The sequence below is a fragment of the Glandiceps talaboti genome, chromosome 11 (genome assembly GCF_964340395.1).
Source record: "Glandiceps talaboti chromosome 11, keGlaTala1.1, whole genome shotgun sequence".
Classification (NCBI taxonomy): Eukaryota; Metazoa; Hemichordata; class Enteropneusta; family Spengelidae; genus Glandiceps; species Glandiceps talaboti.
The window spans coordinates 18,607,448-18,626,932 of NC_135559.1; the positions used below are offsets into that span (position 1 = coordinate 18,607,448).

General features: G+C 34.0%; 2 protein-coding genes across 2 annotated transcripts; both read left to right on the plus strand.

Annotated features, from left to right (window-relative positions):
- Positions 1–284: 284 nt before the first annotated feature.
- Positions 285–4,931, plus strand: LOC144442100 (emopamil-binding protein-like). The gene is made up of 4 exons (XM_078131370.1): positions 285–458; positions 1,992–2,070; positions 2,877–3,059; positions 4,243–4,931. The coding sequence occupies exons 1-4, from the start codon at positions 285–287 to the stop codon at positions 4,494–4,496; spliced, it is 690 nt and encodes a 229-aa protein (XP_077987496.1). The 3' UTR covers positions 4,497–4,931.
- Positions 4,932–10,465: 5,534 nt separating this feature from the next.
- LOC144442591 (emopamil-binding protein-like) lies at positions 10,466–17,338 on the plus strand. The gene is made up of 4 exons (XM_078131973.1): positions 10,466–10,645; positions 13,088–13,157; positions 14,800–14,982; positions 16,785–17,338. Exons 1-4 carry the CDS (start codon positions 10,466–10,468, stop codon positions 16,979–16,981), a joined length of 630 nt encoding a protein of 209 aa, XP_077988099.1. The 3' UTR covers positions 16,982–17,338.
- Positions 17,339–19,485: the final 2,147 nt, after the last annotated feature.

A 19,485-nucleotide genomic window follows, 5' to 3' on the forward strand; every position in this document is an offset into this window, starting at 1 on the left:
GATGACCTGAACCAATGAGATTGGATTTCACAAGCAGGACGTTTTCAGAAGATGGTGTATTATGGGATGGAGAAGTCCCCGTTTCACAAACACTGGATTTGCAGACGTTTTTTCATAAATGTTTGATAGAAAATAAATAAAATCTTACATACAATTATATAATATACTATAATATTAACGAAAACATACCATTAATGTGTCTTTGATTCTGTAGCTAAAATTATTTAGAAGAATAGCTGCTTCGAAAAAGGTGCTATGAAAGTGTCGATTTACAGACGCTGAAAATGGCGGTCGAAGGGGATTCCGTTGTAAACATTGGTGCAGCAATTGGTGGTCCTTTAGTATTTGTGCTTGTTGCAGCGATTGTAATACAGAAAATGTTCGGAAAGACATTATCCACGACTGACAAATTGATTTTTGGTTGGGTTGCACTCGGAGCAACCGCCCACTTGTTGGTGGTAAAGTTCTCATCATTGTTATTGTAAAATGTTCAGTTTGAAATTAGGAAATTTGAAATTTCGCATCATTACACATCAACAGTAATAAACGACGATACAGGTCAACCAAACTAGTCGGGTCACCTGAAGAAGAAAAATCACCAAAAATAAGTTTTACTCAATGAAAATACACAATAGTTCAAGTACTGTTTTTTTTAGTGATTTTTAGTGCGTTTATTATTTGTTTTGTGATTAATTTTCCTTGACAAAGACTTTGTTACCCTCCCAATTCTGTCACCGGATGTACGTGTATTTTCTCATTTTGGGAAGAAACATATTTAGTCTTGTAATTGTTAAATTGCTGCACACATGCAGAAATATATATTTATGATTTTGTATGTTTGAAAGTAGCCATATTGACGAGGATTTGGTATTTATTTTATGATTTTTAATTTATCAAACTATTTTATCACGGCTTCCTACTTGAAAAATCAATGTAAAATAACATATGCCAAGTCCTTGTTTGTAACTCAATAAATTGTAAAAGATTAATAAATGTGTGAAATGTTTGTTATTGTATGTACAATAACGAACTTTTTACACATGTTTAGCTTTTTGCAATGAACATATTGAGTTACAAACACAGACTTGGCATATGTTGTATCACATTGATTTTTCAAGTAGGAAACCATGATAAAATAGTTTGATAAATTAAAAATCTTGAATAAATGTCAAATCCTCATCCATATCAGGGGTGAACAAATCATTTTGTGAACTGGTGGTCCCCGGACCAGTGCCTTAAAAAATCCAGTGGTCCTGCTGAAAGAATTAGTGGTCCCAGGTCCCACTAATGTGAAACATTAAATCTTGCCTATGAATCTGTATATTCAGATGACTTTTTAACATAGTTATTAACAGTAAGGTCCTAGTCCAACGGACCAGACAAGGTAAAATTTGTGTGGTTCGCCCAAAAAAATTGCTAGTCCCAGACCCAGGACCAGTGGATTTGTTCATCCCTGCATATGGCTACTTTGATTTTTTGCGAAGAATGAAAAGATTGGGTATAACATAAAAATTTGCACATATTGCCATTCAAAATTTTATGTAAGAAATTAGTAACATGACAGACAGTTCTAATTCTGTGTTGATGTTCACTTTAATAATGGTAATAAGTAGACAAGTAATAGATTATAGATTTTATATTTTATGTATATTTTTTCTAATGCACATTCTCCGTCTCACTCACTCACTCACTCTCCGACACTCACTCACTCACTCACTTATTCACACTCGCTCGCTCACTCACTCACTCACTCATTCACTTGGTTGCTCGCTTGCTCTCTCGCTTGCTCACTCACTCATGCACGCACTCACTAACTATTCCTCTCACTCACGCACTCACAAACTATTCCTCTCACTCCTCACTCACACACTCACTCACTCACTATTCCTCTCACTCTGTTTTTGTCTCCTGTTGTGTTTAATGTCAAATTTGAGGTTTCATATTTAAATTTAAAAAAACCCAACACAACATTTTTATTATATTTTCAATAGGATGCACCCTATGTCTGTTCACACTTTCTACATGGACCTGCTGCATTGGTCAAGTCTGGCGGCTTCTATGCAAAGCTGTGTAAGTGTCACAAATACAGGTGATAATGAATTATTCTTGCATTTGATTTTGTAAGTGGCTTGTTGCCTTCATCAGGACTAATACAGCGCCACCTGGTGGTGAACAATAACAATGTTTGTCATTTGCTATTACTTGTTACAAGTTGCTGGCATTGTAGTTTCTTGTTGTAAAATAATATATCCCTGAACTAAACATTTTCGCATATAAACATTTATGAAATACTATTAATCTTTAAGGCCCGAATATGAGTTTACGAACCGAGGTTGTACAGCAGAAGGGCCCATAAACCTTACTACCGAGATCTGCAAAACCCATCTGGACCGTGAGATTTTATCATATACCCCATACAGTAGTAGCATAGAAATATAATTTATATTGTAAATCTCATTTTTACCAGTGAAGTATTATTGTGTTTGCAGAAATGTATAAATAATGAAGAAATAAACAAAGCAAATCACTAAGTGAACAGATATCGATGAGCATGCCACTTACCATATTTGGGCAATGTGTGCAGGGGCATGATATGGAAAATTATTGCATGGTTTGATGTGCGCCCTCTCCAATGAATTACATTGCAAGCGATACTGAGTATATGATAAAGTGAAAACAGGCCAAGACCACTCTTTGATGAAAATAATACAAAGCTACAAAAAAGAGAGTAAGACTTGTGTAATAATATTTTATTACCAATTATACTATGTAAAATATATATGTAAATTAAACGCCTATTTTTTGGCTTTCATTTGCAGAGAAATTTGCAGCCTTGTTCTCTTTCTGTGCTAAACAACTTTTTTTGACACTTTCAGATGAACACTTTGCCAAATCTGATAAACGATTGTTATCAGCCGATCCATATCTTATGGGAATAATGCTGATGATAGTTGCAGTTTTACTACCATTAGAAGTGTTGCTGTGTTGTTCCATCGCCAAGAATAAATCCAACAGACATTTCCTACAGGTTGTCACTGCTGTGATCTATTCATCATTATGTAAGCATGACAATAAATTGTTTGATAAACTATAAATAATGGCCAACCAATGTGCCATGTGTTTTATAAAGAACACACCCTTTGCATAGTCACACACATATAGGATCCTATAGGGCAATCCTACAGGACAGTTATGTAGGGTAACCTTATAGGGCTGCTGGTGTCCAATGGGGGTTGGGGGTTGGACATGTTCCCTTTTGGATGTAAGTAAGGTTGTCCCCTATTGGTGTCCAATAGGACAATCCTATAAGGTCCTAGAGGATGAACATATCCGTGTCCAATTTGACAATCCTGTAGGGACTAGAGGAACCTGGGTGAACATATCCGTGTCCAATTTGACAATCCTGTAGGTCCTAGAGGGTGAACATATCCATGTCCAATATGACAATCTTGTAGGTCCTAGAGGGTGAACATATCAGTGTCCAATAGAGCAATCCTGTAGGTCGTAGAGGGTGAACATATCCATGTCCAATTTGACAATCCTGTAGGTCCTAGAGGGTGAACATATCCATGTCCAATATGACAATCCTATAAGGTCCTAGAGGCTGAACATATCTGTGTCCAATTTGACAATCCTATAAGGTCCTAGAGGCTGAACATATCCATGTCCAATATGACAATCCTGTAGGTCGTAGAGAGTGAACCCATCGATATCCAATAGGACAATCCCATAGGTCCTAGAGAGTAAAATGATTGGTGTTGAATAGGACAATCCTATTAGGTCCTAGAGGGTAAACTTATTGAGGTCTAATTGGACAATCTTGTAGACCCTACAGGGTGAATCTATTTGTATCCAATAGCCTTTTTTTATCTGAAAATATTCCCAACAGATGTGAATTATATGCATTCTTTAATGAAGACAGTAAGTAAATTGGTAAAATCTAACTAAGTTATGCAGGTATTTACCAGTGTTCCCCACCAACATTAGGGTGCAAAATCTAAACAAGACTTCAACTTTCTTCAGCTTGGGTCCCCAAACAATAGCATAAGCTCAGTACTGTGGGAGCACATACACTTGTATTAACTTTTGTTAATATTCATTGAAATTTGAAAAGGTTTGATCTTGTTTCCATGGAAACATAAAAAAACTTCTTTAATGTATACATTTATAGAGTTAGTACCAAGAAGTTACAGTCTAATATTTTTGTTTGTGTTTGTGTTTGTGTTTGTTTACTTTGTGCAGTTTGGATGTATGCTGTTCCAGAGTTATTTAAAGGCGATAAGTCTGATGTTGACTTCGGTGGAAGCCTTAAGGATATCATTTTCACAATTGTGTTTGGGACAGTGTATGTTAGCGCTGTCGTATTGATGCTGTCCCAGTCCTGTTGTGCTATGGGGTCCACTGGCAAAATAACCCCTAAGGCGCAGAAGACAGAACCACAAGAACCTCAGCAGGCTGTACGAAGATCTTCAAGGTTGAAGAAAAAGGCAGAATAAACCAAAAATTAACGATACTGCTTTAGGCCATCACAAAATTAAATATAGTTTCTCATCATCCTGTACACTTTTTTTTTGCTATACAGATTATTTTACTGAAGTACAAGGTGGGCAACACATTTGAGTGTTATCAGAACATCTGGTACATTACAGTACTATTATTTGCTGCAAACATAAATAGTTCACATTCCCCTCTATCAATTAAATTATAAATCAGTTCACAGTACCACTTTCATGTGATAGAAGGACTGTGATCAGTTAAAATTTGTTTGTTAATCCACACTTTTGTAACAAAAATAGATTTGCAATAATCAACACCTCAATTTTGACACAAGTCTAGCATGAGAAACTATTTTTTTTATTTTGTTGTCCTAAGCAGAAGTTTTTCAAGACATGTTACTGCATCAGAGTACTAACTTTTTTTTTATCATTAAATCTCAGTATTACGTATATTAATCAAGTGTAAGTTTTAGTTAGATTTTTTTGCTAACTTTCACTAATATCTTGTGATATATTTAGAAGTAGACTAAAAAAACTAACTTGTTGGTTACCTTGTAAGAAACTAGTCTGAGCACATTTTGCTTGTGTTTAACTTTATATGGACACTCATACTTAATTCTGTGTTTCTCATCATAACACCTTAAAATTGATGGGTTGGTCAGTCGGTCAAAATTTTAAAAGAGTAAAAAAAAACTTGGTGTATGTTTATTATACTTCCATTTCATAAACAGTCTGAATGACTTAGAAATGACAATCAAAGTCAGAATGAAACTGAACCATTTGATTAGATTTCCTGAATTTCAGCAATAAATGATAATTTTCACTCAGATACGAACTCATGGGGTTGCCATCTGACAATCAGTGATGTTTTGATTTTGTCCTAATCCTGCCATAGAGGGCGCATTTTTTTAGATGTCATTTTACCAGATTGAAGAAACATAGGCTCAGTCGGGTCATTGACATTTGCACCATGAATTTCAGCTTTTGCATTTGCTTTTGCATTTGAAATACTTTTGTGTTTAAACTAGCAATTTATTTTTAATATGGCAACAATGTAACCATTCCAAAATACATGCTGGAACTGGAAGAGTTAAATGATTTAAATAAATGTATTTTTTTATTTTTCTTAATATACCTCATTTCATACTTTGATAATAATGTTCGAGAGTAAAGTATTACAAAACTAATCAATTCTCACCTTGACTTTGAAATATCTGCTGTATATAATATTAACAATTAATAGAAGTTAAATATCTAATTAACTGAACTTAACAACTGTAAAATTCTTAATTGAAATCACACAGTCATTCAAAGTGAAAAACAACAGCTGTAGTCTAGAATCCAATTATGTGGGGAGTTTGCTTTCTCTTTCCTCTACAATTCCTGGCATTTTGCAATAATGGTCATATATTCAAAACTATAATCAGATAACGATTTCTGACTGTGATGTTGAATATAGTAATCATGTTTACATCGTACAGCTCAACCGTCCTGAGTTGGTTCACATCACGTGGTGACACTATTGATGTCATTTCACTCCTATATCCTAATGCAAGGTTTGAGTTTAGTGATGGTTAAGTATAAATCAGTAAGTAGAATACTGTGAGTACCTTTTTAATATGCAGAAAAATTTAATCCCAAAAACAGATAAACTCAGCCTGTGCCCCTTTAATGAAAGTCATACATAGTTATGTGGTACATATCACTGTCGTCCCCCTCACAGTACTTATATAGTCCATTGACTTCAGTTATAAAAAATACTGTTTTGTGCCACGTGTGGACTTTCCTTGAGGTAAAACCTCAAAAAATATTCAAAAAGATAATTTAAAATTTTCCAAAAAGAAATGTTTATATACAAGATTTGATTTCAGTTAGAAATTTGACAGGAGTGGATGTGAAGATTTTTTATCAAAATAGTTTCTATACATACAAACTTTTTGTCATATTGTACAATGGAAGTTGAAGTGGCATATGAGTTAAGATTGAATATCGTAGTCTTGGTTATCTAAACAATAGCCTTTTTGCAGAACACTGAGAGGTCACTTGTCTCACTTTCAAACTGTCAGTATGACATATATGCCATTTCTACTATTATTGTGCAAAAAGTATATTTGTTACACATATCTCAATTCCTACACTACCACAACCAGTGTTTCTTTGCCAAATTATGTGAGCTGTGTTTGTGTAAACCAGGATGTCCCCTATTTCCTGTCAGATACATATATTATCTGTTGGAAAATCACAAGATCATAAGGGTGTAAGAACAGCTGGTCATCAGGAAAATTTGACTGCAAAATCATAATTTTGACAAAAAAATTGACATTGGAAAATCATAATTTTGACACAAAAATTGACATTGGAAAATCACAATTTTGACAAAAATTCAATGATTTGTATGTTTTATAGGAACCAAGTCCAAAATGAACAGTAAACTCGAAAAATCTTTACCAATTTGAAACAATTTGTTGAAGAAATTTTGGCAGGAAAATATCTAGTTGTGTACAATCAATTTTTATTTCATCATATGTGTACATTTCAATCAGAAATTCAATTTGACTGTAGCATTCTTCAGTACAGAGTTTTTCATCGTTTTATATTTTTATAGAGTTCAAGTTATACAGAGTTGTTGTTTATAGTTTATATCCAGAGTGAAATTTTAGATTTTTTTATGTGTTTTTAGAGATTTCATTGAAGTGTAACTTTTGTTAATGTTTAGATTTTTGACTGGGCAATAATAATCCCATTGTACTAAGACAGCCACAAAGTTCTTGCTAGACAGTGAATTTTTTTGATCGGTCACAATTTAAGACTGTCGTCTTAAAGGGCGAATTTTCAATCTCGGGTCAGTGTCTCGACACTCTAAAGTATATCAAGCCAATATTTTCTCAAATACAGTCCCCAAAATGCAATTATTTTCATAAATACAGTGACAGATTTCTTTCCTGTATATTCATAATACTGTACTCCAACATTAGGAGATAACAAATCTATAATAGTCTCTCAAACGACAGTTTCATAGGTGCTCTGTGAGTGTGTTACACGCTCAGTCATCCAGCACATAATCTAACCCTATATTTCACCTCATAACATAGACAAAGGGAAGACTTTGTATGTGGTTAAAATTATCACTTTGTGTTGCTCTTCTTTCCCAACTACCAATCACAGACAGTCTTCTATCATAAAAATGACAAGAGCGATGTTGGTCCAACATTATTAGCAATACCCATCTTTTACCAGTGTTTCAAAAATGAGCTACTCAAGTGGTATTCAGGCAAGCGTTAGTGAGAACACCGTTTTTAGCACATCTGGAAAGTAGTACTGTTGTGCTACAGTGCCATTAATTGGCGATATTTTTACTAAACTTTCTGTCAACATAATCAGATGATCATTTAGCCAAAAACTGTCACTTGGGTGTTATTGCATGGTTTGCAATCAGTGTTGCAGTGAGGTCAATGACATTGGCCTGAGTATCACAATTGGTGGTGCATTTGTTTAGTAATTGGAGGTTCAAGTCCTGGCCCCAACCAGCTTTGATGACACAATCACTACCACAATGTTATGAGAGAAAAAATTGTCTCTCAACAACTATCGGTAGCTTCTTGTACTGGCCTGAATTGAATCTACGATGAAGAAAATTTCAACTTGAGTTTTCCCTATCAGGGATACTGCACTCTTGTGTAGCACTTCTGTTAAAAAATAACAGCTGCAAAGTGGTCAATTTAAATAAGGCATATTGGGTGAGCTGCAAATTGGTCAACTGAAATATGGCATATGGTGAGTTCAGAATTAAAACGGTTTGCGATCCATTAGCTAAAATGTCCATGTCTCTGTCGTTGTACTGTGGCAGCTCTCATAGTAGATGATATCTAGTACGGTTACAGTGCAGCGACGTGGACGCTAACAGATCACAAAACATTTTTATCATGAACTCACCCAACGACTTCCTGTTAGGGAGGTTGAATACCCTTAGTCTGACCCCCTAACTTGAGTACAAAAGTACTTCAACTTTGCACTCGCCAAAGTATTGGCAACTTATTTGAGTACAGCTCTTTGAGTGAATACCATGATGAGAAAAATCATGTATGCTGCATTGACATTATAGAAAAAGTTTGTATTTTGATAATGTTAATTTGTAGAGTGTGTGTGTGCTCATTGTAAGTTTTGATGTTTTAGGTAACCATTTGCCATCAATTTATTCTGTTATCATTGCAGTGATTAACAACCAATTTTAAACTTTCAAGATCTTCCTGTCTCTCCCAGTAACATTTCTAATAAATGGATATTTGCTGGATATGATGTGAAGTTGTCTTGTTTTTCCTTGATAATTAAAGTGACCATATGGATGAGAATTGTAAAACAACTCTTATGTTTTCCTAATTGGAAAAAAATAACATTAACAAAGTGTGTGTTTCTGGGCTGATCAATTATGAAAAGGTGAAAGATGTTAAAAAAGCAAGCATTTTACACACTCTTTGACACTTTTTAGGATAGGCCTTTTTCTAACTTTGAACAAATTTCATTTCACCAGATAACAAAACAAAGTTACATTTGTGAAATACAAATATATGTATACAAATAGTCTGTAAGGTATACTGTGATGGCGCCCTCACATGGTGAGCAGTCAGAGTAACACAATATATCTTACACAAATGAATGCACTTTTGTAATCTGACTTTTGAAATCTTATTTCCTTTTTGATAAATAATCATGAATATTCAGTGTGCATCTAATGAATATTTATGTCTGCTAAGACCCATGATGAAAGTGACCCAATGAAAGAACAACAGAGGTGAAAAAGTTTCAATTTAGTTTTTCTTGGCAATCAAGTGAAATTTATGTGAAAACATGAAATGACTCCAGACCTCAAAACCTGTATTTCCTGGAGGTGCATTCCCCTTTAAATGTGACCCTAATTTAAGGATTATTATAAAGGTAAATTTAATTTTAATTTCGTTTGATTTTAAATTAACCCAATGTAATCTAATTTAAGTTAATCTACTATATTAATTAATTATTTATTTAATATTTCATTAATCCAATTTTATTTGATGTTATTCAATTGATTTAATTTGAATGAATTACATGTGTATCCCAAATAATGTTCACAATACCATATCCCACCAGAGTGACATCCAGACCTTTCTCTAGTCTGTTAGAGTTTAACACGAAAAAAATAGAAGACCTCTGCATCATTCTGGTCTCTAAAATAGTTACTCATTGCATTGTAGTAACCAGAATGCTTCTGTAATGGCAAAGTCTCTAGATTTTCGTTTCTACACACAATAATTGGTGGAATGCAACAGAACATAAGCGATTAGTTATGTTTGAAGTATGTACCAAATGTAATTGAGTTAGACTGCATTACTGAAAATCATTATTTATGCAAATGACTCATTGAAATTAAAAGCTACTTCACTAAGCTTTTATGAAGCTATGGATTTTGTTATGGTTGATGTATGTAGTAAATTATATTGAATTTGAAACATGCATTCATAAGATTTAGCCTAAATACTGAAAGTCATTAATTATGCAAATGAGTCATTAAAACAAATAAAAGTATTATTATCAAGCTTTATATGACACATCACTGTTTCAGATATCTGAAACAGTGACCCGTAACGGTATCGTATCGTAAATACCTATAATTACGTCATTATTTTGTATTAGGATCATCCTAGACTAGAATATCACCATCCTGGAATGGAATATGAGTTCACAAGTGACTGTGGGGTAGAGAGTGGAGGGGAAAATGGTGTAATAATATTCCAGAGTTAAAAATAAATCAATTTATCTGCAACCCAAATGACAATGATGAAAAATGTTATAAAAGGATGGGTTTTTGAATATAAAATTATATTACGAGAACATGAAACGTACACATGGTACAGGTGGGCGACAGGTGTCACGCCAGTCACAATACTATTTTTTTTCAACCAACTTGAGGGGTCTAACACGACGGCGTAGGCAAGATGGTCACGCCAACTGAGAAACCGCTGTTCGATGTGGTGTCTGTTGTCAGCCTCATCGCTGCGTTTCTGCAGATGGTGATTGCCTATGTCATAGCTCAGGTGGTTGGAAAGAAGTTACCAAATGTAGAGAAATGGGTCCTAGTCTGGCTGTTCTACGACGCCATTGTGCATTTTACATTGGTGAGTTGGCACCCAATATCTCTGACCCCGTATGACTCAGTCATCAATTTTCGTAGAAATCAGTGCCACACGTGATTTCATTATATGTGATATTATTACAATATTAGTCAATATTCTTAAGAAATTACACTTTTGAACTAAAGTGCAAATGTGGCATTTATTCGAATTACGAGCATTTGTAATTTAAAATTAATAACAAACGTGGATTTATGTATCGAATATATTTCGTGTCATGTTACACTGACATATACGGAGAGCTCAGACAGCGAGGTTTTACACCAGGTCGGCACCCAACAACCCATGTCGTTTACCTGAATTGATGAGAGCTGATGTAAAATCTAATTGAAACATAATAAATTACTTTATTTTCAATTTCCTCCCAGTTCAACGTTTTATTGATTTACAAATATATCTCGCATATGTTAGGTGTTAGGATTTAAAGTCGCTGAATGTTACCATGGTAACTGGAATTTAAGACGATAAGAATGACGAATTAGTCATGCATTTGAAAGCAGTTCATCTTTTGTATTTATCGTCACAAAAAATTATTTGAATATGATGTTTCTGAAAGTCGTGGTTCAGTAAACTACAGTAGATCTTGATAGATATCACAGATGTTCCATCTAAATGTTACCATATTTTTACAAAATTCATGGGGTAAACCCTGGGGTAAACCTTGGGTGAGATGTGATGGGTCACCTTCTTTATTTTTCTGTTTCTCTTCAACTTGAAGTTGTCACATGGATGATAAATGACCAAGTCCATGTTTGTAATTCAATACATTGCCAAGAGCTAAAAAAAAGTTTGTAAAAATGCTGTTAGTGTACTTTACAATAACAAATATTTTACACACTTTTTAATTTTTTTTCTTCAATTTATTGAATTATAAACAAGAGTTTGTATATGTTGTTTCACAGAGTTTTTTCAAGTAGAAAAAATATTGTAACATTGATCAATTAAAAATCCAAAATAAATACCAAATTCTCATCGGTATGGCCACTTTAAAACGATTGGATGATTGGCCAGTCATTTGAAAAAAGAAAAATGAAAAAGTATTTCTAAATGTTGGTCAGGTATTTTCAAGAATCTAAATGTCGTAGAAATGACAATTAAAATTATGGGGGGGGGGGGGGTCTAAGGCCTAACTAAGAGAATTTAGATTTTGATCCTACATTGAAATATTAATCTCGGCCCTTAGTGATGTTGTAATTGTTTTCTGATCAAACCATGCATAGAGGGTATCGTTAATCCTAATTCTGTGACAGCCATTATCTTTTACAAGAACTTATCTGAACATAGACCCCCTCCACCCACCCATAGGATGGTGGAGGGTCTATGACCTGAAGAGGGTTTTAAGAAACAAACATTTTTCCAGATCCCATAATTCTGTCAGGTCATGAGAAACATTGATATAAATTGACCCCCTAACAGTAACTAGTCTAGTTCCTATATCTATCAATATCAATATTCTTACTTCGCTTTGGTTTATTTTGTTGTTTATTCCTGTATGTGTTTTTTACTCGTCTTTTTAGTAGTGTATGTATTTTAATTTTTTCTTAGTGCTGCTCCTAACAATCTTAGTGAGCCCCTGATACAAAAGGGATGCAATAAATAAATAAATAAATGAATAGATACTGTCGATGTTCTCTACAATCACTATCTTCTCCAACTATATTATTCATTATTTACATTTATTTCAGACAAAAAAATACCCACATACAGAATTAAATAAAAGTAGAGAAAATAATAATATATACAATAGAGGAAGTTAAAAAATCCTCTTACACCAAAACATTCCACGGTGCACTCTGAGACAAAATCATATTTGACACAATAATTGAAACGATAGGATTACACAATAAATACGTCTAAAAATACTGACAGTCTTTTTCCTCGAAAGCATTACTGGGACAAGCCATTAGCCAAGCAAGTGGACTTGTTATCAAAGAGTACCAATATTTACACATGTGATGATGGGCTCTTACATAACACAAGTAAACAGCTGTAAAACCTCTATTCGGCCGTCTGCATGGACTGCAATTGAGGCAAACCTTATCTCCGTCTTATATCAGTTGTTATCAATTTATTAGGCTATTATAAGTAACGCTACAAACAGCTTTTAGAGATGCAAACAACTTTTATGACACCCGTTTTCGCCAGGCAAGCCCGCAGGTTTGTTGCACTTGGACCGCTAATGGTTTGTGAATGTCATGGTTCATTGAATTACGAATAGACAAACTGACAAACATTACATATAAACTATTACATTGTACAATGGATGAAGATGATTGTAGTAATCGTAATGTTTACGTATAGGAACTAGACTAAACAGTAACAATTAGTTTCAACTGATTTAAATTGTTTTATCTTGGAACTTCACACAGGTATGTTGCAGATGTGAAGATTGTCAATATAATTCTTTTTTTAATTTCATTTCCACAGGAGGGTCCATTCGTGTATTTGTCACTGGTTGGAACAGTGGATAAATCAGACACCTACATTGCCATGCTATGTAAGTATTGTGTACCTTTTTTAGCACATCTGAACTGATAAGTCATTCAGCAAATGAACACCTATACCTAGCATGGATCAGCATGTGGGTAAACATTTTGAAAAACTGTACAGTTGTGCTGCAACGCCATTGGCGCTATTTTTTTTTTTACTGATGTCGTCAATAATTTATTGACTACTGACACTGTCATTGGAATTGAGCTTTTAACATGAATCATCACAGGTAATCGTGTTAAAGGCCCAGGTCCAATGAGAATTGATGTGACATTAATCGCATTTATTCAAAGCAGGATTTACTTGCATGGCAAATGTTTCTGCTCTAAATTTTTTTTTTTTTAATTTTTAAAATTTTTTTAAATTTTTTTATAAATTTTATATTTTGAATTTTTTTTTTGGGGGGTGTTGTTGTTGTTTAGTTTGTTTATATTGTTTTTCAGATATCAAATTGTCTTTCTCATAATACAGACGTACTGTATACATACATAATACCATACCAGCGTTCAGCCCATAAGCTTGCACCAGTTATAGGATTGGAATTTTTAATTTATTATTAAGATTTACCAATGTGCTTGGTACTAGTAGGTCCCAGTGCTAACCAGACGGTATAGTGTTGTCATGGTGATATCAATGGTACTGATATAATTTCTTCTGAAAGAGTAAAAACATCCATCCATTTCTTTTTCATGATCTGTCTTGTCATAGCAGTCAGTGACGTGTTTAAAATCACGTTTCAAAAATCACAGCGCCATATAAAGCCTGCCCTCTATGGCAAGCTTCTTTTTTGACCTCTTAGTGTTTAAAACAAGTGTAACCTGTTTCTATTTTTTTCCTTCTTTTTTTTTGTTAATAAAATCTTAAGAATTGTTATGGTATGTAAATCAGGTGCCAACAAATACATTATTCTCATGGGTCACATGATCCATCCAATATGGCGCAGACTATGACTTCAAAATGGCAGCACCTATGAGTCACATGACCATCAACATGGAATTTCTTCATGTACACAAGTGATTGAGCAGGCTTTCATATCATCAACACTTCCTTCTGATGTTGGTCACCTGGTAGATCACTGCAAGAATAACAATATATATTTTTTAGTACTTTATTTTAGCACACATTGTGAATACATCATCAAATTACACCGTCACTAATGTAATATTATCAAAACCCTTTTTCAAATTTCACAAGTATACCATAAAAAGGAATGACATTAATTTTATGGGATAGTGAATCATCGTGTGAGCAATGCAAATTTTGTGTAAGTTAGGGGACCTTATTCCCATCCTCAAACTGTAATTCTTTGACTGGTGGGTGTATGCAGTACAAATTTTATGTAAGTTTAACATTTTACATTTGAACATTTATTTATTTTCTATAGCGCCGTTTCTGTTATAAAAATATTCAAAAGCGCTGAACAATAAAAATTAAAAATTAAAAGCATTGCGAAATGAAATAAAATTAAATAAGGAGTCTAACGTTATTTCTTTCCCTTACCTAGCTCCCTACAAAATAACAATCTCCTGATTCTACTATTTTTTGATTTGCATATTAAACCATGTTTGGTCATACACATGGCAATCTGTAGTTTCAATTTTTTCCGATTATATAAAAGTAAACAGCCATATTTTTGCTGTTTTTTGTAGGGAAAGAGTATGGTAAAGCTGACAGCAGATGGCTTCACTCTGACCCAACGGTGGTATCTCTAGAAATCCTGACAGTTGGTTTAACTGGACCCTTGGCATTGCTGCTGGCGTATGCTGTAGTAAAGAATAAATACTACAGACATTTTGTACAGATTACTTTGTGTGTCTGTGAACTTTATGGAGGTATGTATTTACTTTACATGGTCTTTTTTTAGCAGAAAAGGAAAAAATTCACTTTTATATCCCCTTGGTATAGTAATTCCTTCAGAACCGACCTACCACAAGTGGAAGAAGAAACTCTCGTTAAGTGGAACAAAATTTTACAATCTGTATCATTATTTTTGAATAACAATGCGATTTCTTTGTTGACATCATGACTTCCGCTTCATACATTACACATGTATATGCCGGTGCACATGAGAATAAGTCAAGTCAGCCTTCTTGTTCTATTTTGACTAAATGAAATAAACCATTTCAATATATTGCAGCTCCATCAGACATTCGGGTGCCAATGTGTTTCTTAGTATCAAACACCCATAAAATGTCCTTTGCCGTGTTCATTTGATGTCTGTATATGGTGGCATGTGTAGTTCATTCATGTCACTTAGTCAAAATGTGGCAAGAAACTGTACTCATTCAATCTTGTTATCTTAAAGTGTAGCATGTACAGTTTCTTATTGGTTTCTGTGTGGTTGTATCAAACAGAAAAACTGAACAGTATAGTGAAATTCGCTGTATTACTATTCTGAAAGAAATGTTGGTAGTCCTTGATATACTGCTTGTTTGTTGTACAAGTACAATCATGAAACATGTGACAAAATGTTGTCTGGCTCAACAAAAATCTTACCAACAGTGCTACATTTTATCAGCTGGCTCAACAGAATCTCACTAACATTGCTACATTTTATCAGTTGGCTCAAAAAATCTTAACATTGCTACATTGTATCAGCTAACTCAACAACAGTCTTACTAACAGTGCTATATTTTATCAGCTGGCTCAACAAAAATCTTGCCAACATTTCTACATTGTATCAGCTGACTCAACAACAGTCTTACCAACAGAGATATATAACAAGGAAGACGATAAAATGTAGCAATGTTAGTAAGATTTTGTTTAGCCAGACATAAAATATAGCAGTTCTAAAGATTTTTGTTGAGCAAGATGACATTCAGGTTTTGGGATTGGGATTTGGTGTAACTCTCTGCCCCCAGCTTGTGTATACTTGCCCACCCCTTTCATATAATGGTACAGTCCAGATCCAAGCTTGAGGGTAGAATAGTACACATGAGCCTTGTATTGTTAAGGGAACAGTCCAGTCAGACTTTATTTCTGCCTTTCGTATACTTGTATTCATTGCTGTTATCAACTTACATATATGATTTTGTGAGATAAAATAGCATTTGGTTAACTTACTCAACTGTGAAATCTTGTAAAGAAGCCCGACTGCACTTACATGCGTCCCGTCATGTGGGGGATTTCCTGCAAAGGTTTATGGGAAAATGTTGCAGAAAATGACTTTGTAATGCCAGAGATTGCGATAAAAAAACTCTTTCACCACTACCAAGTAAAATAAAACTTGCTTTCTAGTTTCGTTAGACAGACATACAGTCTACAAGCTAAAATACATACTTACATACAAGTTTTCAATAAAAAAAATTTCGCTTCAGAATTTATTTATCCATACATTATTGGAAACCTGTACTAGCAATGATGAATTGTTAGCTATTGCATGGCTGTTTTCAAGTAACATATTTCAGCTACCCTAAAAGACGTGTACAGTAAAATGACAATATCTTTATTTGATAACTAAATGCCTTTATAGCAAGCATCACAGCATACAAAATAACATATTGAAACTACATAGATAAAAGACTGCTGGAGGTGTAGTTGCTAAAACACCCGATATCAATATGTAGGATGAATAAAGGGAGCCCTCAGTGGTAGAAAGAAAGTATTTTCATTCTCTTGTTTTTCTTCTACTCAGGATGGATGACATTTTGTCCTGAATGGTTGGTTGGTAGTCCAAGCCTTGATACTGGTAATCCACTTTACTTGTGGTGTTATCTTATCTTCTTCAATGGTCTGTGGGTAGTTATCCCGATAGCTTTACTGTATCAATCATGGAATGCCTTGAAAGCCATTCATCCAAAGAAAAACAGATCTGGAAAGAAGAAGAACTGAAACAAGCATTCCTTGGTAACCAGGATATACAGAAATTTAAAAACAACTTCTGTAAAAAAATTTTTTTAGTAGCAACCCCTTTATCAGACATGTCGTGTTGTTCTGCCTTAATCAACCGTATCTATAAGTGATGGTTAACAGGGTGGCACAATACATCATGTCTCACAGACTAACTGTTTCTTTGAAGTTTTTATATGTATTCTGTAACTCATTTTTATGAACTTTTTTTTTTAGCAATTACCGATTTGTATGGAGATTTAATCTGGCCCATCATAACAGCAAGAACAAGATTGTAATGGATATTATTGGCTTTAAATGAATTCTGTAACATAACATAACATAACATAACATAACATAACATAACATAACATATAGCATAACATAACATAACATAACATAATATACTTAGCATAGCATAGCATAACATGACTATAACATAATGTTACATAGTGTAACATAACATACCATTACATGACATAACACAACACAAGAACATAATGTAACAACATTACACAACATGACATAACACAACATAAGTTAATGTAGAAACATAACACAACATAGTTACCTTTTATTGAAGAAACACTTTCAGCATTTCAAGATAGGCTTCAATAACTCTAAGTTGAAATGAGTTTGATATTTGGAAAAAGATCCATTTTATATTTTATCACCATGACAGGCGAAAGCTGTCCTTGATAAAAACAAGTAGTTGTTTCTAAAGTACTGAAATGAATTTACTTAACCCGTTTAGAAGTCTGACACCAGATTTTTAGAATATAAATACATAAACTTACTAGTACGTACTTAGGGGGGTTAACTAGTACTAATTAAATTGGCCATGTAGATGACAAATGGGTACTATTTGGGGAAAAATAAGGTTTTTTTTCTAAATGGTGAAATCTGTATTTTTTTTGTTAGTTAGCTACAAAGTAAGAGATAGCCAATATTTTTAGCAAAGGATCGGGAACCTGTAACTGAAGAGTGAAATCTTGTATAATGTGCATAGATTTTTATATAATTTACTTGGGGGAACCCAGTAAAATCCCTGGGAAAACCAGGTAGATTTACTACTGTGTGTAAACATCCTTACCAAAAATTTTTGTATGTTGCAAGAAATTGCCATGGATCAAAATGATAGAAATGTAGTCTTTGTTGCAAGTCAATCACCACATGATAAGAGATAGAGTAACGCCATATTGTGAAATGGCACAAGAAATTGTTTTGTTGATGATGTGTAAAAATTGGCGTAGAAGGTATAGCAAGATAGCAGTGCTGTAGTTTTTAATATAGCAGAGTATATATATATACTAGTATATATATATTATATATATACTGTGTTTTTGATTGTAATGTTGCAAGTTGTTTGATCTGAATTTTGTTTTGATGTTTTATAAATGTTTTCTTATTGATGTAACTAATTTAATGAGGATGGTGCATGGTTTATAAAAGTCACAATGTGGCAAGGTACTAAGTTTTTAAACTTATATGTGCAATACCTTTAACTGAAGGGGAATGTCACTGTAGAAAATAAAGACCTTTTCATATGAAATGTGTTTTACAGACTTATTTTGTAATTTTGTTTTATTTTTGTTACATGTACTGTATTGAGAAATATGAACATAAAATGATTCCAGTTTATTCTCTCCATTTTACACTGTACCTGCGTTGTCACCTTTGACCCTTTACTCGTGTCACTTGAATATTCATGACTCTTTTGATGTTGAAATGTCTTGATTTCCCCAGTGGTGTTCTCATTTGATGTGAACCCATGCTGCAAGATTACAGCAGCTATGAATATGTTATCTGATGTATATATCTTAAGCTCTAAGAGGCATAGTGAACCAATCCCAAAGGAGTCATGTGTACTTTATCATCAGGTGAATGAATTCTGCTGACACAACAAGACAGTGCAAAAACTAGTACATCTAGTATGTTTTAGTTAAAATTGTTATCAAGTTATTCCTATAAGTGAACAGTAATACTTATTTAAAGGCAGTATGGTGACATCATAGAATAAAGATATCAAACCCACCCCACCCCACCCCACCCCATCACATCTCACCACATCACATCACACCCCACCCCATCACATCCCACCCCATGACATCCCACCCCACCCATCACATCCCACCCCACCCATCACATCCCACCCCACCCCATCAAATCACACCCCACCCCATCACATCCCACCCATCACATCCCACCCCACCCCATCACATCCCACCCCACCCCACCCCATCACATCCCACCCCTAGTGGCAAATGAGTGATATCTTGATTTTTTTAAATAGACAACAAAAACGACAATCATGATTGAAAAAATGAAATAATTTCAGTTGTAAAAATAAATGAAATAATTCCAATTTTTGAAGACATGGAAACACGTTTTACTGGATATTCATATTTACTAGAAAAGTTCTAATATTGATAAGAGTAAGTTTGACTAGAAATGTTCGAATAATCAAGATGAGAGTAAATTTGCATAATAATGCTTTTACAAATCAC